The following is a 22,935-nucleotide window of genomic DNA, read 5'->3' as shown; positions in this document are numbered from 1 at the left end:
CACCAAGCGGGGATATCGGCAAGACAGAGCAGCCGGCAGAATAACATAAGCCGTCAAACAGTGTAGCTTAAAAGGAAGAAGGAAACATATTGGTTACCCAGACGTCCTAATCCTGAGCAGTAGAGCAGCTATGTGTCTGGTCTTTCTTGTCCCTACTCCAAAGATGAAGATTAACAACAGCAAAAGTATACCCAGCCGCTCACTCCTGTAAAGGGAGGTACAGATAGCTGTATGGGGCTCTGTCGCCTGATAAGGGTGCCCTAAGGGAGTGGGCTCTTGGTGAGCCAAGAGAACCTGTTCCCCTGCGAAACCAAACACATTAAACCCAGAGATGAACTGGATGACAGAAATCCACAGAGAGAATGGGTAGGTGTTACCAGGTTTTATTCCCTGCCTCGCTCACCTAGAGTGATGGTTCCCCCTTGTGGCGTTCTGAGGAGGTGCATTCGTGATCCTATTCAACTGTGTTCGCTTGCACACACAAGACAGTTTTTAGGCAGAATGTGCAGGGCATAAGAGGAGGACCATGATAGATGGCAACTGGCAATCCGTCATCCTGATCTGTTAGTCTGAGACCGGAGGGAGAGCATTCCTCACCTTGACACCCCACCCCCCCCAAAAAAGAAATCCTGAACCAACAAAATTGCGCTTGACCCTCCCTTACTATACCTGCGATACGTGGTTGTCCCACCTAGCCATCTTAAAACTTATTTGGGATCGGTGTCCCGTCCGCGGGATGTTTGAGCTAACGTAGACTAATGCGATTAGCATGAGGTTGTAAGTGACAAGAACATTTCCCAGGACATAGACATATCTGATATGGGCAGAACGATACGATATCTGCCAGGCACGCAGGCTGTCAGAATGGGGGAAAGAGAAAAGTAGTTGAGTGTCATCCGCAAAGCAATGATAGGAGAGACCATGTGAGGATATGACGGAGCCGAGGAACTTGGTGTATAGAGAGGGCCAAGATCCAAGCCCTGGGGCCAGCAGTAGTGAGAGTATGTGGTGCAGACATACAGTGCATTGGGAAAGTATTCAGACCCCTTGACTTTTTACACATTTTGTTACGTTACAGCCTTATTATTAAATGGATTAAATTGTTCGTTTTTTTCTCAATCTACACACAATACTCCATAATGGCGAAGCAAAAACAGGTTAAGAAGTTTTTGCAAATGTATATATAAAAAAGAAAACGGAAATTTCACATTTAAATAAGTATTCAGAGCCTTTACTCAGTACTTTGTTGAAGCACCTTTGGCAGAAGTTACAGCCTTGAGTCTTCTTGGGTATGACACTACAAGCTTGGCACACCTATATTTGGAGAGTTTCTCCCATTCTTCTCTGCAGATCCTCTGAAGGTCTGTCAGGTTGGATGGGGAGTGTTGCTGCACAGCTATTTTCAGGTCTCTCCAGAGATGTTCGATCGGGTTCAAGTCTGGGCTCTGGCTGGGCCACTCAAGGACATTCAGAGACTTGTCCCGAAGTCACTGCATTGTGTTGACTGTGTGCTTAAGGTTGTTGTCCTGTTGGAAGGTGAACCTTCACCCCAGTCTGAGGTCCGGAGCGCTCTGGAGCAGGTTTTCATCAAGGATCTCTCTGTACTTTGTTCCGTTAATCTTTCCCCTCGATCCAGACTAGTCTCCCAGTCCCTACCGCTAATAAACATCCACACAGCATGATGCTGCCACCATGCTTCACCATAGGGATGGTGCCAGGTTTCCTCCAGACGTGAATCTTGGCTTTCAGGCCAAAGAGTTCAATCTTGGTTTCATCAGACCAGAGAATCTTGTTTCTCAGGGTCAGAGTCCTTTAGGTGCCTTTGGCAAACTCCAAGTGGGCTGTCATGTGCCTTTTACTGAGGAGTGGCTTCCGCCTGGCCACTCTACCATGAAGGCCTGATTGGTGGAGTGCCAGACACAATCCTGTCTCGGACCTCTATGGACAATTCCGTCGACATCATGACTTGGATTTTGCTCTGACATGCACTGTCAAATGTGGGACTTTATATAGACAGGTGTGTGCCTTTCCAAATCATGTCCAATCAATCAAATTTACTACAGGTGGGCTCCAATCAATTTGTAGAAACATCTCAAGGATGATTAATGGAAACAGGATGAATACTTTTGTAAAAAGGTATCGGTTTAAATTTTTTTATACATTTGAAAACATTTCTAAAACCATTTTCGCTTTTCAATATAGGGCATAGTTTGTAGATTGAGGAAAATCCTTTTTAGAATAAAGCTGTAACGTAACAAAATGCAAGCGTTACTGGAGTGCAAAGTCTAGGTCCAAAAGGCTTCGCTAGGCGTCCCGCTAGCGGGACACATTCCGGTGAAACTGGAAGGCTCGCAATTCAAATAAATAATCATAAAAATTATGGATATTAAACATTTAGGTACATACAAGTGTCTGATATCGGTTGAAAGCTTAAATTCTTGTTTATCTAACGGCACTGTCCAATTTCCAGTAGGCTTTACAGCGAAAGCATGCCATGCGATTGTTTGAGGATGGCGCCCCACATCAAAATATTTTTCCACCGGCACAGATTTCATAAATTCACAAATAGCGATAAAATATTAACTTTTTCAATATCTTCCTCTGATTTGTCATCCCAAGGGTCCCAGCTATAACATGTAGCGTAGTTTTGTTAGATAAAATTCTTCTTTATATCCCAAAAAGTCAGTTTAGTTGGCGCCATCGATTTGAGTTATCCACTCGTTCAGCATGGCAAGATAGGAATCCAAAAATCTGCCCATAAACTTTTTTTCAACAAGTCAAAATATGTCTCTATTTAATCCTCAGATACACTAAAATGTATTTAAACCATAATATTTCATACAAAAAAAGTATGTTCAATAGGAAAATGATATTAGCAGGTGCGTGTCCTCATCATTGCTTGCGCATACACACATTTCCAAGTCTGTGTCCCTGTAGTTAAACTCATTATTCTTACTCGTTTTGAAATAAACAAGCCTGAAACCTTGAACATTGAGTGCTGACACCCAGTGGAGCAAGATTTAATTATTTCCCTATACTTTCCAATGTAAGATCATGGGCTCTCTCTCCCAAAAAATATCTGGTTGATTTTTCTTTGGATTTTCTCCTACTATATCTATTGTGTTATAGTCTCCTACATTATGTTAACATTTCTAACAACTTCAAAGTGTCTTCTTTCCAATAGTACTAATTATATGCATATCCTAGCAACATACATTTTACTTTGGGCATGTCAATGAGGCGGAAATTGAGAAAAAGCCTGAAGAACAATTTCTACCCCTAAGCCATAAGACTCCTGAACAGCTAATCAAAGGGCTACCCGGACTATTTGCATTCCCCCCCCCCCCCCCCCCCCCCTTTTACGCTGCTGGTACTCTGTTTATTATCTAAGCATAGTCACACCTACCTGTACATATAACCTCAATTACCTCGACTAACCAGTGGCCCCGCACATCGACTCTGTACCGGTACCCCTGTATATAGCCTCGCTATAGTTATCTTACTGCTGCTGTTTAATTATTTGTAACTTTTATTTTACATTTTTTACTTGCCTATTTTTTAGCTTAACACTTATTTTTCTTAACCTCTCTGGTACAAGTGCTAGCGTCCCATCTCGACAACAGCCAGTGAAATTGCAGGGCGCCAAATTCAAAACAACAGAAATCCCATAATTAAAATTCCTCAAAAATACAAGTATTATCAACCATTTTAAAGATAAACTTCTTGTAAATCCAACCACAGTGTCTGATTTCAAAAAGGCTTTACTGCGAAAGCACACCAAACAATTATGCTAGGTCAGTACCTAGTCACAGAAAATATTTTTTTTTCCAGCCAAAGCGAGGAGTCATAAAAAGCAGAAATAGAGATAAAATTAATCACTAACCATTGATGATCTTCATCAGATGGCACTCATAGGACATCATGTTACACAATACATGTATGTTTTGTTCGATAAAGTTCATATTTATATCCAAAAATCTCAGTTTACATTGGTGCGTTATGGTCAGAAATGCATTGTCTCAAACAAACATCCGGTGAAAGTGCAGAGAGCCATATCAAATAACAGAAATACTCATCATAAACATTGATAAACGATACAAGTGTTAAGCATGGAAATATAGATTAACTTCTTAATTGAAGCGCTGAGTCAGATTTCAAAAATGCTTTACGGCGAAAGCACACTTTGCGATTGTTAGGTTAGCTCCTAGCCACAGAAACCCATACAGCCATTTTCCAAACAAGGAGAGGTGTCACAAAAGTCAGAAATAGCATTAAAATTAATCACTTACCTTTGATGATCTTCATCTGGTGGCACTCCCAGGTCTCCATGTTAGACAATAAATGTTTGTTTTGTTCGATAATGTCCCTCTTTATGAGCAAAAATCTCCTTTTTTATTTGCACGTTTTGTCCAGTAATCCGAATGCAGAAGGCGCGTGCACTAATTCCAGACTAAAAGTTTTTAAAAAGTACAATAAAAGTTCGTAGAAACATGCCAAACGATGTTTAAAATCAATCCTTCGGTTGTTTTTGTCATAAATAATCAATAATATTTCAACCTACAAAAGCTTCGTCAATAGGAAAGGAGAAACAAGAAAGGCGTGTTTACGATCAGGGCGCATGGCTGATGAATGGAAATTTCCACTGGCCACTGATTGAAAATGCTGTATCTCCCTCATTTTTCAGAGTAAAAGCCTGAAACAATGCCTAAAGACTGGTCACATGTTGAGGAAGCCATAGAGCTTGTGAACTTTCAAAATAATAGTACTTCCGGGTTGGATTTTCCTCTGGTTTTCGCCTGCCATATCAGTTCTGTTATACACACAGACATTATTTTAACAGTTTTGGAAACTTTAGAGTGTTTTCTATCCAAATGTATGTATGTGTATATATATATATGTATAATATATGTATATCCTATCTTCTGGGACTGAGTAGCAGGCAGTTTAATTTGGGCACGCTTTTCATCCAAAATTCCGAATGCTGCCCCTTACCCTAGTGAAGAACTGCATTGTTGGTTAAGGGCTTGTAAGTTAGCATTTCACTCTAAGGTCTACTGTTTGTTGTATTCGGCGCATGTGCCAAATAAAATTAGATTTGATTTACGGTGTCCTTCAGTATCTCAGCCTGATAAGCCATCAATAAAGAGATAACGTTGTGTGCTCTGATTGACTGGGCTTTGTACGTCTTCTGAAAAATGGAGGCAGAAAACCGCTCTGTCTGGCAAGTGGGGTCGAGGTGGTCAGCCAGCGGGGGAACATTTTGCATGTCCAGGCTAGGAGAGCCCCTAGCAAGGATCTTTCTGGTAAGGGTTTTTGCCCATGAGCCCTTTGCCTCCCTGAGACAAGCTGGAACTGTGGGAAGCAGAGTATTTTCCCATTGTACAGGTCCCTTTCAGAATCCTGACACCAAGGGAGTGGGCCACTTGATCCCAAAGTCTGGCCGCGGCTCGCTCGCAAATGTCGAACTCCAAGCTGGGGAGGGCAGCCCCCCCATTTTGGTAGCAGGGTGACATTGGGACTTAAGAAGGGGGAAGAACGGGGTCTTTCGGTTGCAAAGTCGAGGAGAACCACGAGATTAATCCCGTCACCATCCTCGTCATCCCCTAGCTGGCCCTAACAGCTAGCTAGACCCTAACACCAAGTCGTCAGACAGTGAGGGGAGGGAATCTAGGCTGTGACTTCGCCCCAGCTGGGCCCGGTCGCGGAGAGCTGAATCTCAGCCTCGGCCGGTGGCTTTGATGTTAGAGGGGCGGCAGAGAGAGAAGTTTGTTTTAGCCGCCTTCTCAAACCCGCCCTAGTCAGTGCTTTGTAGTGACCGAAGGACTCGGGTCGTCAAGTGCTGCTTGAGCAAGTTCCCTTCCCAGGCAGTTGATAAATAGAAGGTGAAAATCTTTCCCTGCAATCATGGATCCCCAAGCGCAAGAATGTGGTGGTTTGAGTGCTTGACCTATCCTGGGATGGGGTAGCAGTGGACATTGTATAGAACAGGGCTTGCTAATACCAAGGCTCCTGTTGTAAAAACAATGTGTCAGCAAGGAGGCTTTGAATAAGAGTAAGCTAGCGTGTTAAAAGCCTTCCGGCTAATGGCTAGCTAAGGTGAGCACAGTATTAACGCTATAGCCATGAGACTAGTAAGGGTTTAGTTAGCTAGCAGCTACCATGCGTGGTTAAGATGTGCTGTAGCTAGCACAGTGCTAGCCGAAGAGAACCACAGTGTTTAACTTCGGTCCGATATTCTCCTATGACCTTAGAACCGTGAGGCTAAAAACGGTCGGTCTAGTTGACACAAACGAGTGAACGTATATTAAACAAAACGAGAGAAGGGAGATATGCCGTCTGTGCTAGTGTGGTTAGCTTGCTTTCCAGCGAGCTAGACAAGTTAGCTTATGCTTTGCAGCATGAGCTAACGAGGTCTAGATAGCTAGCCATGTGACGCTAGCTACTAAGAAGTACAAAACAAATTCTACTTGAAGCAAAAACTTTCCTTTTTATCACTACATAACACTATCGACAGGAGCTGAGGTCCGACGTTTGGCAGCGCTAACCTGTTGGCCTGAGAACAGTTAAGCAGGAAGACGGGGATCAAGTCATGCTGAGGAGAGCTTCAGAGTGATGAGAGTGATGAGATTGAGAATAACCAGAGGGTGGTGCAAGTGGCGCCTTATAAGGATGGATGTGCTCACCTCATTTGCCACTCGACCTGTCTGTCTCTGACAGACACTGTGTGATTGGTTCTTCTTGTAGTGATCCGCCTATCAGCGAATCCCTATTGTGAGACATCGAAACAAGTATTTGAAAGAAAACCATTTTCAATATCCAGACAGGGTTACCAAAATCACTGTTAATTTTTAAATCTTTGGTCAAACTCTTTTATAGTCCAATACACCGGACCACATGTTCAGGCATTTTATGCAGGCGTTTATATGATATCAAAAATGTCATATACAGGCTAATATTTTAATAAACCTTTATTGAACATTTTAGAGGTGTGTTTCAAGATTCATTTTGATGAGATGGATTGTAGATGAAAGACAGGAAAAGGTACCCACTGCAGAGCTAGTTTCCTTGGCAACCTTACCACAATGCATCAGTGAATGAATTTGTTTTCTGATTTATTGTAGTTCTCATGTTTCATGTTGTCAAAAGGTTCATCAAAACATTTCAACTCACCTTAGTATTTTCACCAGACAACATAGAAACTTGCACAAACATGTTTTGAAAAACATTGATTTGGGGTTAATGTTTCATGAATTGCACCCACTGTTATTTTCTAGCGATATGATATAAACTATATCAGGTCATTAATATACAGTTTATTCAGAAAGTATTCAGACCCCTTCCCTTTTTTGACATTTTGTTATGTTACATTCTTATTCTAAAATTGATTAAATAGTTTTTTCCCCTCATCAATCTACACACAATACCCCATAATGACAAAGCGAAGATAGGTTTTTAGAAATGTTAGCAAATTTATTACAAATACAAAACATCTCCCCCGATTGCTCAGTTTGGCCAGGTGACCAGCTCTAGGAAAAGTCCTGGTGGTTCCAAACTTTTTCCATTTTAGAATGATGGAGGCCAATGTGTTCTTGGGGACCTTCAATGCCGCAAAAATGTTTTGGTACCCTTCCCCAGATCTGTGCCTCAACACAATCCTGTCTCGGCGTTCTATGGACAATTCCTTCAACTTCGTGGTTTTGTTTTGGCTCTGACATGCACTATCAACTGTGTTCCATATCATGTCCAATCAGTTGAATTTACCACAGGTGGACTCCATTGAAGTTGTAGAAATATCTCAAGGATGATTAATGGAAACGGGATGCAGTAGAGCTCAATTTCGAGTCTAACAACCTGTTTTCTCTGTCATTATTGGGTATTGTGTGTAGATTGATGAAAAAAAACATGAATTTAATACATTTTAGAATAAGGATGTAACGTAAAATGTGGAAAATGGAAAGGGTCAGAATACATTCCGATTGTACTGTATATTGTGTTTCTTCTCACACAGGTTGTTTTCCAGTCTCAGTATCATCACGGAGCTAACCCACCCGGCCAACATGAGGTTTATGCAATTCAGAGCTAAGGACTGGTACTCTCTGGCTCTCTCTAAACTGGAGAAGGTAAAATCGTCACTGAATGTACACAAACTGTACTTCAAGGCCGGGATACAGAGCAACACACTGGACAAAGCACATTTTAAAACCCCTATAGGTCTTAGCCCTTAGATTGGCATATATACTATGCTAACATACAGTACCAGTCAAAAGTTTGGACACACCTACTCATTCAAGGGTTTTTCTTTATTTTCACTATTTTCTACATTGTAGAATAATAGTGAAGACATCAAAACTATGTAATAACACATATGGAATCATGTAGTAACCAAAAGTGTTAAACAAATTGAACTATATTTTATATTTGAGATTCTTCAAAGTACCGATCCCTTGCCTTGATGACAGCTTTGCAAACTCTTGGCATTCTCTCAACCAGCTTCACCTGGAATGCTTTTCCAACAGTATTGAACAGATCCCACATACAGTATGTTGAGCACTTGTTGGCTGCTTTTCATTCATTCTGTGGTCCCACTCGTCACAAACCATCTCAATTGGGTTGAGGTCGGGTGGTTGTTGGAGGGAAGGTCATCTGATGCAGCACTCCATCACTCTCCTATTTGGTCAAATAGCCCTTACACAGCCTGGAGGTGTGTTGGGTCATTGTACAGTTGAAAAACAGATGATCGTCCCACAAAGCGCAAACTAGATGGGTCTGCATATCGCTGCAGAATTCTGTGGTAGCCATGCTGGTTAAGTGTGCCTTGAATTCTAAATAAATCGCAGACAGTGTCACCAGCGAAGCACCATCACACCTCCTCCATGCCTCATCGTGGGAACCACACATGTGGAAATCATCCGTCCACCTACTCTGAGTCTCACAAAGACACGGCGGTTGGAACCAAAAATCTCAAATTTGGACTCATCAGAACAAAGGACAGAGAAACTATCGTTTATTTTCTTGGTCTTTTACCAAATAGGGCTATCTACTGTATACCACCAATATCTTGTCACAACACAACTGATTGGCTCAAATACATTAAATTGAGAGAATGTCAAGAGTGTGCAAAGCTATCATCAGGGCAAAGGGTGTATATAAAATATTTTTTGATTTGTTTAACACTTTTTTGGGTACTACATGATTCCATATGTGTTATTTCATAGTTTTGACGTCTTCACTATTATTCTACAATGTAGAAAAGAGTAAAAATAAAGAAAACCCTTGAATGAGTAGGTGTGACCGAACTTTTGCCTAGTACTGTATGACATTGTTTAAAGATGGTAATAAAGTGTATAATTTAGCCATTTTATTTTGAATTTTAGAACCCCTGTAGGCATAATATATTTTTTTTAATAAATATTTGATGAAACATTGAATTTTGGCCTTTACTGCTATAGGCTAATCCATATAAACGCATTAAATAACACATTATTTAATGGCAAAACAGACTGGCAAAAATGTATTATAAGGAACAAGGTTTTGGAGTGTCTGAAAAAAATATTTAGACACATTTTTGGTCACGTTCTTTTTTGTACATTTTACCACCTATGCACATTTTGCAATTTTTACGGCCCTGTACTTGGTTACCTTCAGACGATGAAATGATGATGTCAGTGATCTTCAGGTCAGAAAGCCGGAACACTAGAAAGAGGCCAGTGTTCCCGACTTGGAATTCCGAGTTGGATGACCGTTCAAAACAATTTTTTCCAGTCTGAGCTCGTTGTCTCGAGCGCACTGAAGTTTGAAGTCAGAGATTTTCAAGTTCCCATTTCCCAGTTGTTTAGAACACAACATATGTCCTGGACATTGGTGGAGATCGCATTCATGCTGCAGATGTCAGTAAAGTAGAAGCTCGTTGTCGTCTGTTCAGTGTGCTGCTCTATATCACGCATTGAATTGTATAGATATTTTTGCTAATTATTTCTTCAAACTATTGTGTGCAGATGTCTGTAGCTCTATAAATTCAACGTTTACACCAATGTCTTGTTGTCTCCAGCAGCAAAGGCTACTCACATTGAGTCGTCTTCAAAGCAAAAGAACAGATGGTTATACATAATTATGCAAAGATTGGACAATAGCCTACATACAGTACAAACATATTGCGTTTCCATTTCCAAAGATACTGGTAATAAACCCAAGATACAGCCACCTCCCAATTATTGTCACTATTGATAAAGATGAGCAAAACATACTGTATAAAATAAATAATACAAATACTCAGCTATATTGTATTCTAAATACTGCCTTTTTCTAAAATAATTGATGTGATTGGAAAACACATTGGGAGGGATCTTAGGCCATTCCTCGATACAGAATCTTTCCATATCCTAGATATCCTTTCATCTGAGTTTATGGATTCCACTTCAATTCAAACCACATGTTTTCAATGGGGTTTGAGATTGCCATTGCAAAAGATTGATTTTGTGGTCAATAACCATTTATTTTGTTATTTTGATGTGTGCTTAGGGTTATTGTCTTTCTGGAAGATCCATTTGCGGCCAAGTTACACGTGACCAGTGGAAGCAAAACAGCCCCATAACATAAGATTCGCGACCATATTTTACAGTATGAGGTTATTGTCTGCATATCCATCCTTCACTGGTGTGCATGGACAAAGAGCTAAACATTGTGTCATCTGACCATAGCACCGGGTACAATCCAAGTGCAAATGTAATTTAGCCTACTCCAGGCTGGTTGGTTGCTCTTAATAAAAGCCAGCTGACAAAAATTCTCTGTTGGCTTTAAATGACTTGTTAAACTAAATATTTTTCTCTGAGAAATTGTATTAGTATAAAATAATCTAATGTTCAAAGTCTTTTTGAACCTATAATATAGCTCAGTATTTGTATTGTTTCATTTATACTGTCTTTGTCTTTATCAATGGTGGCAATCATTTTGAAGGTGACTATGACCGGTGTCGTTTCCAATGGGAGCAAATTAAGCATAGTGGGCAGAACAAACAAAGATGTGGGCAGAGCCAAGCACAGGCTAACGAGATTCAAGTTAATGAGATCCTATTGGCATGTATTTCCATATTTCCGTTTGGGAATGCCTAATCTGTGAAGTGTGCATGTGCGATAACAATCTGCCCTTGCACTGCTTCTAAACAATGGCCTTTTTTGAAACTTTTTGAATGGGTCAAATCTACAAAGGTCTTCTGTGTCCCTGACTGGTATACAGAATGTCTATGGGAGCAGAAAGAGCTTTGTGATTCCATCATGTATTGAAAAGCACTCTACAAATATGTATTAATATGACTTATTACTTATCAGAAAGAGCGGGAGAAAGGCTCCAACCTGGCTTTCATGTTCCGCCTGCCATTTGCTGCCGGGAGGGTCTTCAGTATCGGCATGCTGGACACTCTCCTCTACCAGGTAACCAGGCGGTAATAACCTGTACTGTACTGCAGCAGAGAGCATAGGAATGCTATTGGATGTATACTCGCTGTTGAGGTAGCTACCTAATTAGAGGTTTATGGTACTGTATACAGAGGCTAATCTCTTTAATTAGCCTACAGAGGCTAATTAAAACAAGGTTATCTCTGTGGCAGATACTGGTTTTGCTGAAGGGCATGTCCTGGAGTGATTATAGTTATTTATTGTCCAAAAATGTACCAACCAGATATTTACTTTTAAAACCCTTAATGGAACATACAATGTGTTCATATGTATCCCGGTGTTCATAGGCTATAATGCTAGTTGAATTGATCATAAATGCCCCTGTTTATTAAATGACTGTGCACAAAAACACTCTTTGACATAATTTCCTTAACTTTTCTTCTGTTTGTCCTGGTCTGCTTTCCCAGTCGTTTGTCAAAGACTATATTATCTCCATCACCAGGCTGCTGCTTGGCCTGGACACCACCCCGGGCTCTGGCTTCCTCTGCTCTGTGAGTTACTCTCTGTCGGGGTGCACCTCAATAGTCTAAAGTATCTTCCTTCTCATTCCAGATGATAGGCAAAAAGGCAAGGATTTTCTTGGTTCATCCCAATAGTTTAATGCGACTTCCTCTCCTTATGTCAGAAGGAAAGAAGTAAGGAGGCTTCTGTAGACTATTTTAAGATGCACCCGTTGTACAGTAGTCCTATGTGTGACAGCACAGCAGCTAAGATCTGAGAATATACTCAGCAAACTGCCTAAGTGCATGCTTCCTTTGTCTGTCCGCATCCTTATATTGACAGGTAAGTGACTCCAGTCGGTGTACTTCTCATGGTTATAGTGTAATGCACAGTGTGTCTGGAATCTAGATCAAATATGTTGCTGCTGCAAGGAATGTGTTTTTCCTGTATAGAGAAATGACATAGAAATGACCTCCTCCTCACCTTTTAGATGCAGATCTCCGAGGATGACCTTTGGATCCAGACGTATGGAAGGCTCTATCAGAAACTGTGTTCCACTGTCGGTGACATTCCCATCGGCATCTACAGGACAGAATCCCAGATGGCTGATTCCTCCGAGGTGCCCTCTAGATGTTCTAATAATGTTATATCATTTGTTTGGCCGTAAAATGCCAGTTTAGGTTGAATGTTTGAGTTAATTACATATTATACAGCGACATTGGTTATAGTGTCATTGTGGTTCATTGAAGTGTGTGTTTTTCTTCATTTGTTACGTGACATGTTTAGTGTTTGCATGGTTTCATGATTATTTAAGCACATCACAACACAGTAAGAGTCATTGATATTATTCCTCTTTCCTTTTTTTATTTCCCCATAAGCAATGCGAGCCATACTCCCAAGTAAGTTCCGTGAAAACCAATTAATATTCAAGCTGACATATGGAATTGTTTTAAGATGGTCATACCATGGATCATTTAAGTATTTCATGTTTTATTTTAGTTCCCCTTCAGGGATTAAAAAAATAATAAAAAATAAATGTATTTGATAAAAAATATTAAATTTGGCCTTTAGTTCCAAATCCCATGGCAACGTATTGAATAACACATTCATAAATGGCAAAAATATCTCTAGGAGATACAGTTGAAGTCGGAAGTTTACATACACTTAGGTTGGAGTCATTAAAACTCATTTTTCAACCGCTCCACAAATGTCTTGTTAACAAACTATATTTTTGGCAAGTCGGTTAGAACATCTACCTTGTGCATGACACAAGTAATTTTTCCAACAATTGTTTACAGACAGATTATTTAACTTATAATTCACTGTATTACAATTCCAGTGGGTCAGAAGTTTACATACACTAAGTTGACTGTGCCTTTCAAAGAGCTTGGGAAAATCCAGAAAATGATGTCATGTCTTTAGAAGCTTCTGAAAGGCTAATTGACCTAATTTGAGTCAATTGGAGGTGTACCTGTGGATGTATTTCAAGGCCTACCTTCAAACTCAGTGACTCTTTGATTAACATCATGGAAAATGCAAAGAAATCAGCCAAGAACTCAGAAAATAAATTGTCGACCTCCACAAGTCTGGATCATCCTTGGGAGCAATTTCCAAACGCCTGAAGGTACCATGTTCATCTGTACAAACAATAGTACGGAAGTATAAACACCATGGGACCACGCAGCCGTCATACTGCTCAGGAAGGAGACGCGTTCTGTCTCCTAGAGATGAACATACTTTGGTGTGAAAAGTGAAAATCAATCCCAGAACAATAGCAAAGGACCTTGTGAAGATGCTGGAGGAAACAGGTACAAAATGAGTCCTATATCGGCATAACTTGAAAGGCCACTTCTCCAAAGCCGCCATAAAAAAGCCAGACTACGGTTTGCAACTGCACATGGGGACAAAGATCGAAATGAAAGAAATTTACTCTGGTCTGATGAAACAAAAATTGAACTGTTTGGCCATAATGACCATCGTTTTGTTTGGAGAAAAATGGCGGAGGCTTGCAAGCCGAAGAAAACCATCCCAACTATGAAGCACGGAGGTGGCAGCATCATGTTGTGGGGGGTGCTTTGCTGCAGGAGGGACTGGTGCGCTTCACAAAATAGATGGCATCATGAGGCAGGAAAATGATGTGGATATATTGAAGCAGCATCTCAAGACATCAGTCAGGAAGTTAAAGCTTGGTCGCAAATGGGTCTTCCATATGGACAATGACCCCAAGCATACTTCCAAAGTTGTGGCAAAATGGCTTAATGCAACAAAGTCAAGGTATTGGAGTGGCCATCACAAAGCCCTGACCTCAATCCTATAGAAAATGTGTGGGCAGAACTGAAAAAGCGTGTGTGAGCAAGGAGGCCTACAAACATGACTCAGTTACACCAGCTCTGTCAGGAGGAATGAGCCAACATTCACCCAACTTATTGTGGGAAGCTTGTGGGAGGTTACCCGAAACGTTTGACCCAAGTTAAACAATTTAAAGGCAATGCCACCTAATACTAATTGAGTGTATGTAAACTTCTGACCCACTGGGAATGTGATGAAATAAATAAAAGCTGAAATAAATCACTCTCTACTATTATTCTGACATTTCACATTCTTAAAGTGGTGATCCTAACTGACCTAAAACAGGGAATTTTTACTAGGATTAAATTTCAGGAATTGTGAAAAATCGAGTTTAAATGTATTTGGCAAAGGTGTATGTAAACTTCTGACTTCAACTGTATAAGAAAGCTCAGGAAATATTATAGTTTTTTTTTTTACAGGTTTTTAACCCAATGTTTTTGGTAGGAACAAAACTAACCTCTATACTTCCATTATTTTTTTTTAACTGGTACCGGTTATCTTCAGACGAGTCCCGTTTGTGTTGGTCATAGGTTTGTGAGAGTCATCTTTCCATAGAGTAGTCAAATTAGTTTTTAGGCCAAACCGTTTTCATGAGAAGACCGATTTTCGGGATGTCTCATGGTCTGATAAACACTGCTGCAGCACGGGCACCTTACACTGCAGATGCGGAAGGCCGGCACAGAGGTGGATGCGGTGGACTGAGACGCAGCCCATGCAAAAAAAAAACACATACAGTGCTGTGAAAAAGTATTTGCCTCCTTTTTAATTTTCCTTACTTTTGCATATTTTTTAAACTGAATGTTATCAGATGTTTAACCAAAACCTAATATTAGATAACGGGAACCTGAGTGAACAAATAGCACAACAATGACATACTCATAAACAAATGCCCCCGTGTGAAAAAGTACACTCAATAACTGGTTGAGCCACTTTTAGCTACAATTGCTCAAACCAAACACTTCCTGTAGTTGTTGACCATTCTCACCACGCTCTTGAAGGAATTTTGTCCCACTCTTCCAAAAAAAATAAAAAAATAATGTGTATTTCAAGACACGCTGAGTAGATCATTTAAAACCCCTTTATTCACAGGCTACTTGGCTAATATTTGTCCAGGATGCAAATATGCACTTCTGTGAAGCTGCTAAACCAGCCTTGATTAATGGGAGGGTAGGTTGTTCTTGTTTTTTAATCTAATGAAATGAAATGGGAGGAAGCAAATAATCATCTCGTTCCATGGGCATCCCGGCTGGATGGGCTGTGCTGCGCTTGATTTTAAGGACACACCTCAAATATTTAACCACCCCTCCCACCTCAGTGCAAGTGAGCAGTTGATGTTAGACAGGTCAATTGCCTAACCTGGTATAAGGGGTGTAAAATTCTAGCGTGCCAGTTCTTACATGAAGAAATTGCAAACTAGCGTGCATTTGACTCTTGCGCCTCCTTAGCATCAGCCAAAAATAGAGCCCTAAGTCTCATTTTAGTGCAGATGAATTTGGATTTCCTCTGCTGTAATATGTCTTGGTTAAATTGTGCTTGACAAACGCGGTGAGACTTGCCACTGGTGGTAATGTCAGTAAGAAATCATCGTCAAAAACACTTATAAATTCTCTGGCCTCGCTCTTGATCATTTGTGAAACTTTTTGGGAATCAATTTAACTCCGTATTCCTGTGTGTTTTAATTGGCTTTGTTCTGGTCATTTAATTTTACCCTGTTTCACCATGGACATACTATGGACTTAATTAATTTATATGGCATTGTGTTTCGATTGTACTCAGTCACAGCTCTCGATATGTGTCGAGGACTTTGACGACGCCAAGGAGCAGACCGACATAGAGCTCCCCCCTGTGGCCGGAGGGCTCCACCGCAGCTCCACCTCCAGCGACCCATCGGACGGGAAGGCCCCCCTGCTGAGGAGGAAGAGCATGCAGTGGGCACGAAAGCTGAGCTGGAGAGGCCCACGGGGAAACCAGAGGGGGGCTCAGAGGGGGGCCCAGCAGGGTCTGAGGGCCAGACGCTCGGAGAGACAGGAGCTGGCTGAGCTGGTCAACAACCGAATGAAGAGCCTGGGACTCTCTGCCACGGCTTACGGTGAGAGACCACACCTGGGGAGGGATGTTTTTGGGGGATTGCTAGTTGGTTTTCCAAGACCTGGAATAGAAGGCAAAATACGTTATGTGTTCGAAACATGAGACTCAGGCTTAGTTGATTAATGGATGGATGGACGACAGAGATGATTGTCAGTCAACACACTGACAAAAAAGAACAATGATAAATGCATATAATTGAACACATATTCACACGTCTCAGTTTTGCCGCATTCATCATTGTCCGTTTTTCTCTGTCAAAAGTTACACTCTAGTTAACTATTTGCATTTGCGGGAAAGGCAGACATTATGAGGTTTTAAAAGAACAATCATCTCCATTGTCCATCATCCATCCATCTCCATTGTCCATCATCCATCACTGGGTGTCCATATCGATGACGTGATAGAACGCTACATTTGAGCTTTTCCCATGAGATTGATTGATTTAATTGACAATTTCAAAACACAATGCAGCCAGAAATGCATAATAAAATGTGTTGAGCATAACACTACAAAAGTTTAAAAATATATATTTACATTGTGGTCCTCTTCAGCACATTGAACATTTTACACATTCATAGTTAAATGCTGATCTGTAGTAAACGTCACGTGGTCAAAAGAATTCAACAACTGTGCAAAGACCAAAACAATAACAGATTTAAATAGTCCACCAGATGGCAGTGGTTGCACTCCTTGGGAATAGCTCACAGAACTAATCATCCAGCGACCATCACTGTCCAAACCACGTTGGCTGCGACGACTTGCAAGTAGACTGGTTTCACCTTGCCTTGCAAATATTTCCACTGCTTCGCCATCCTCGCTGAGTCAAGTCACCTCCCTGCAGCTCCTCAGTCATCAGTCCCTGCTCTGAACCAGCCCGAGTAATCTCCCGTGGTGTTCTTCAGGCTGAATAGTCTCCCAGTAATTGCACATAAAAACACAAAATACACTGAACAAAAATATAAATGCAACATGTAAAGTGTTGGTCCTGTGTTTCATGAGCTGAAATAAAAGATAGCAGAAATGTTCCATACACACACACAAACATATTTCTCCCAAATTTTGTGCACACATTTGTTTTACATCCCTGTTAGTGACCATTTCTCCTTTGCCAAAATAATTAATCCACCTGACAGGTGTGGCATACTGTATCGATAAACTGATTAAACAGCATGATCATTACACAAGTGCACCTTGTGCTGGGGACAATAAAAGGTCACTCTAAAACATAATGCAACAGATGTGCAATTAGCATGCTGACTGCAGGAAAGTCCACTGCTTGCTCGTCATTCTCACCAGGGTCTTGACCTTATTGGCAGGCTGGAGAAGTGTGCTCTTCACAGATAATCTCTGTTTTAACTGTAGATGGCAGACAGCATAGCGTGAATGGCGTCATGTTGGCAAGCAGTTTACTTAAGTGAACATTGTGAACAGAGTACCCCATTGTGTCGGTGGGGTTAAGGTATGGGCAGGCATAAGCTACAGACAATGAACACAATTGCATTTTATTGATGGCAATTTGAATGCACAGAGATACCGTGACGAGATCCTGGGCCCATTGTCGAGCTGCATGAGGCAAATGGTGGTCACACCAGACACTGACTGGTATTCTGATCCATGCCCCTGATCCACGGACCTTTTTTTAAAGGTGTCTGTGACAAACAGATACATATCTGTATTCCCAGTCATGTGAAATCCATAGATACATGTATTTCAATTGACAGATTTCATTATATGAACTGTTGCTCAGTAAAATCTTTGAAATTGTTGCATGTTGCTTTTATATTTTTGTTCAGTGTATAACAAAATTACCTGGCACACTTAGCCCTATGCTAACACAATATCAGCTGGCCACGATTATTTTCTGTATCAAATTCCGTATCACTCAATCAAAGATCTTAAACTTTATATCCATCAAACAATGGCATGTGGTGGAAAAAGTACCCAATTGTCATATTTGAGTAAAGTAAAGATACTGTAAAAGAAAATGACTCAAGTGAAAGTCATCCAGTAAAATACTATTTGAGTAAAAGTCTACAAGTATTTGATTTTAAATATACTGAAGTATCAAAATTAAATGTCATTGCTAAAATATACTTAATTATTAAAAGTAAAAGTATAAATCATTTCAAATTCCTTATAATAAGCAAACCAGAGGGCACCATTTAAAAAAAAAATGTTTTGAAGATAGCCAGAGGCACACTCCATCACTCAGACATAATTGACAAACAAAGCATTTGTGTTTCGTGAGTCCTTATTAAGATCCGAGGCAGTAGGGATGACCAGGGATATTCTCTTGAGAAGTGTTTGAATTGGACCCTTTTCCTGTCCTGCTAGGTATTCGAAATGTAACAAGTACTTTTGAGTGTCAGGGAAAACGTATGGAGTAAAACGTACATTATTTTATTTAGGAATGTCGTGAAGTAAAAGTTGTCAAAAATATAAATAGTAAAGTACAGACTACTTAGTAAGTAGTACTTTAAATACTTTACACCACTGCTTACAATAGGTCAACTTGGCCAACAGATGGATATTTTAAACCTCATGGATATTTTAAACCTCTTGACTAGGCTACCAGCTGGACGTGCTAGCATAGGACGTATGGGAAAAGCGAACATGTAGCATTCTATCGTGTTCAACTACGTCGACAATTCTAATTGGCTGATGCAAATTTTGAGATGGATAAAAAGTTTACGTTTAAACCTTATCAAGAGTTCACAAGTATGAACAGGACCTATGATCACTAGGACCTATGATTGCTGTTTTTTCCTATTCTAGATGACATGAGCGAGAACCAGAGCACTCATTCCCACACATATGTGTTGATCAACCCACCTCCTGACACCAAACTGGAACTGAATGACATAGTGTAAGTATGGCAATAAGTAGTTAAGTATGGGCTAAAGACACACCCAAACATTTGACGATGTGCGCACGAAAGCATGAAACACAGAGAATCTCACTGCCAATAGGTACTTATCACAGTGGAAGGCCATTCCTTCTCTTGCTAGAACAAAAGTTGTACCTGCTGCGTGACGACCCCGTAACAATGAACCTACCAATTAAGAAAAAGAAAAAGAGGGCATTTTCTCCGTACATCCACGGATGAGCCAGTCACACTTCATATGCAATGTAGGCTATGGGATGGTAGCACAACACTAAATACTTCCTCCAAGCTAGCTAACCACTGTAGCTAGTATTGACATAATAATTCAATCACAATGGATAAGCTACTTCCATGAAACAGCTGCCAGTGTTAGCTGCCGAGTTAGTGCAGTGTCCTAGCTAGCAATGGATGTGCTAGCTAAACATTTGGCTATGGGCTGGTACTGGCAGTATGGGATCATAGAGAGTGAATGAAATTGTTTCTTCGTCATCTTGCTATATAGCTGTGGCCATCTGGCTAGTATCAATAAGGGCTTTCTAGAAACATTAGCGCAGATAGCTTGGAAGCTAGACATTAATAAGCAATACGCACGGATATGCATTGCTAAACAACGCTACTGCCACCTTCTGGTTTATTTTAACAAGGCTGAGTGGCTGACGACTTCCAAGGTCTCCCAAGGAGTTTGACTGCCGACACTCTGTTCAATGTTCTAATGGTGTGTCAGAGCTTAAACCAGATCATAAAAGTCAAGAATCAAGAATGTCTCCTACTCGATATTACTCCCATTTCCATCTTATTTTGTGGATAAACAAATGTTTGGAAATATCAAACCACTCCGAGTGAGAGGAATTCTCCATCCTATTTTACAGGTATATCATCCGTTCAGATCCCGTGGGGTATGTCCCTAAGGCTGGTGACAGCAGAGAGAGTCTGGGAAGCAACACCTGTCTTGGGGAGCACACCAAGACAGAGTCTTCTTTTTGATCCATACCTACACACAACCTGCCTTTACAGTATTATTGGGTGGTTAAAGGGATCATTAATTTTTTTTGCACTGCTACATCCTTGCCGGGAGATTCTGGACGTTAAATTAGAAAATAATAATAATAAAACTGGCTAAATAACCAACTAATGTAAAACGGTTAGGATGAAATGACAACATCAAAAAATTAGCTAAAACCTCAACAAAGTGAACCATCCCTTTTAATGGCATAATTATGTTATGTGCTACAATTCACATTGCATTGCGCAGAGCATGGGGTGGTGCAAATCAATATAATCTTGGAATGTATCATCCCCATACTTTATCTACTTTTCAATTAACATAGATATACGTGTGTCTTAAACTGTATCTCTCTCTTTCACAATGTGGCCTTTCCAGAGGATAAACTCAGTTTAGGAACTCAATGATTTTAAAGACACTCCATGGTCAAAACTCTTCTAGGAGAGCAGAGTCCCTGCTCATCTTCCAAATATGTCTGAAACCCTATCTCGTCAAATAGTATTTTGGTATGGTATAATCCCACAGCATTCATACCCCCACTTCACCCCTCACCCCAAATATTGGTTGCCTTTCATGAAATAACCCTCACACTTGATCCCCTCCCCCCCATCCAAATAGCACTGACTTTGCTGATAGCTACTTTATTGAGAAAGAATGTACTTAGTATGACTGGGAGGTGAGGAAATCACACATATCTAGCTTAAGATGAATGCACTAGCTGTATGTCGCTCTGGATAAGAGCATCTGCTAAATAACTCAAATGTAAATTGTGGTATTTATTTGCATGTTTGAGGGGTGGTGACTGAACTGTTTGGGTTGCTATGCAAAAATCTGTTTACAGATTAGTTTACAGTATAGAGCTCGCCAGCTTGTAGTCCTAAAAAAACGCAGAAATGAGTAACCTCTGGTTCGTTCAACCATTGCTATGGCGGAAATGAATGGGGAAATGAAATGAATGGGGAAAGAATGGGGTTTCGGGATAAACGTCGGGAAAAAAGTCTGAGGTTAACACAGGCTTAGGAGATCTTATATACATTGTGTTCCAGAACAAAACTTATAAGATCTGTTTACCACAGACGTTATTTTAGCAGTTTATCAATACAAAAACCCCATTCATTTCCCCATAGGCTTTGCCCAACGAGCCATGGCAGAGTTAGTGCCTACAAAAAGACGCCACATTGCTCTATTACTATTGCTCTCTATACCTCATGATATCATATTTACTGTTTATTTACTCATTTGTATAGTCATGTGAATCATGCATTGTACTATACTCATCTGTTGAATGTTTGTTGTCATTCATATTGACTGTCATAAATAATGGAATGTTTACTCTCATTATCTTTGCACACTTTGAATGCAAATAGATTCCTGAACTTGTGGGGAACTCTTTCCTTCATTAGCTTTTAAGTTTATTTAGACTGGGATTTAATGCAAGGCATGTTGGTGCACAGCGCACTAACATACTTTTAAAGGAAATTATGGTTGAGCCAAAATGCACAGTGTTTACCATGAATGCAATAGTACGATGGGGGAAATGCGGGGATAATGCCTTTAAAAGGCGCATTATCGGCTGTATAGTGCACCACGCTTTGCATTAAATATATTTATTTTTTTGACAGGGACAGTGCACATTACTCAACACGATTATCACGATGACGGAAGCCATAATAGTATTCAAAAGTAGGCCTACAGAGTGGCCATAGAAACAACTCATTTTCTGTGAATATATATATATATATATATATATATATATATATATATATATATATATATATACTGTCTTTTAGTTATTCTAGTCTGCAGGTGAGGAGTGTTTTTTGGACTCCGGTATCTCCTGGGTCTGTGATGTGGGCGGTGCCAAAGGCATGGAGTACTGGAGATAAAGCTCTCTGTATTGGAGTGGGTGGGTGGTGGATGTGAGAGAGAGAGCACACGTGTCTATCTGTGCATGTGCAGGCACGCTTGTGTGTGTGTGTGTGGTTAAAGTTTGTGTGTGTGTGTGTGTGTGTGTGGCATTAGGCTTAAGAGCTCAGAGGAAGACAGTAGAAAATCCCTGAGGGAGGGAGATGGCAGACTGACAGCTTTACAATGCCCCTGGGAGAGGTATCTAAAGTAGGACTCACATTTATTAGACAGTAATGTACAGCTTAGTTGGTGTGATAAAATCACAACTGTCCAAACACAGACTGTATATGAAGTTGCAAATTGGAATTCTAGGTGACAGAAGCAGTCCTTGGCAATGGCTTGTGCTATGTCATCTCTTGTCGACAAATACAATCAGGAAAATGTTACATCCTTCCTAGGACCAATAGCATCCTCTGTAATTCATTATCTAGAACACCAAATAATCATCTTTTGTTATGCTGTTTTCAATTTTTTTTGTCCTATTACACACCCACCATTTGAGATTCACACAACAACACACCCAACATCAGTGAGCCTCCCAAGGGAGATTTAGAACTGTGCCGAGAACAAGACACAAAGCTGTTCTTTGATTTGCAGCAATAGCCCACATACTCCACCTCATTGGCGCTCCACAGCTGCCTCTGCCAATGCTAGAACATCTAAGTCTGAATTCACTCAAAGGAAGATCAGTGAAAATCAGCATAAAATAATATGGGGAAAGTAATCCAATGGGGAAAGTAATCCAATGTTTTTTTTTGTCAAGATTTGGATCTATTCCGCTTCACTCTGCTTCCTTCACACTCTTTCATATT

At 40.5% G+C, this 22,935-nt stretch overlaps 1 protein-coding gene across 1 annotated transcript in view; it reads left to right on the top strand.

Annotated features, from left to right (window-relative positions):
* Positions 1–21,595, top strand: part of LOC110530042 (potassium channel subfamily T member 2) — a 61,999-nt gene extending 40,404 nt beyond the window's left edge. Inside the window, exons 22-28 of the mRNA XM_021612813.2 lie at positions 8,009–8,120; positions 11,325–11,426; positions 11,858–11,941; positions 12,382–12,510; positions 16,017–16,329; positions 19,104–19,194; positions 20,082–21,595. Of these exons, the coding sequence (XP_021468488.1) occupies positions 8,009–8,120; positions 11,325–11,426; positions 11,858–11,941; positions 12,382–12,510; positions 16,017–16,329; positions 19,104–19,194; positions 20,082–20,196 (946 nt within the window). The 3' untranslated portion in view covers positions 20,197–21,595. The remainder of the gene's footprint in view (positions 1–8,008; positions 8,121–11,324; positions 11,427–11,857; positions 11,942–12,381; positions 12,511–16,016; positions 16,330–19,103; positions 19,195–20,081) is intronic.
* The last annotated feature ends 1,340 nt before the right edge of the window (positions 21,596–22,935 follow it).

The sequence above is a fragment of the Oncorhynchus mykiss genome, chromosome 8 (assembly GCF_013265735.2).
Source record: "Oncorhynchus mykiss isolate Arlee chromosome 8, USDA_OmykA_1.1, whole genome shotgun sequence".
Classification (NCBI taxonomy): domain Eukaryota; kingdom Metazoa; phylum Chordata; class Actinopteri; order Salmoniformes; family Salmonidae; genus Oncorhynchus; species Oncorhynchus mykiss.
The sequence above is the reverse complement of the archived record's forward strand: the minus strand, read 5'-3'. Positions and strand labels throughout refer to the sequence as shown.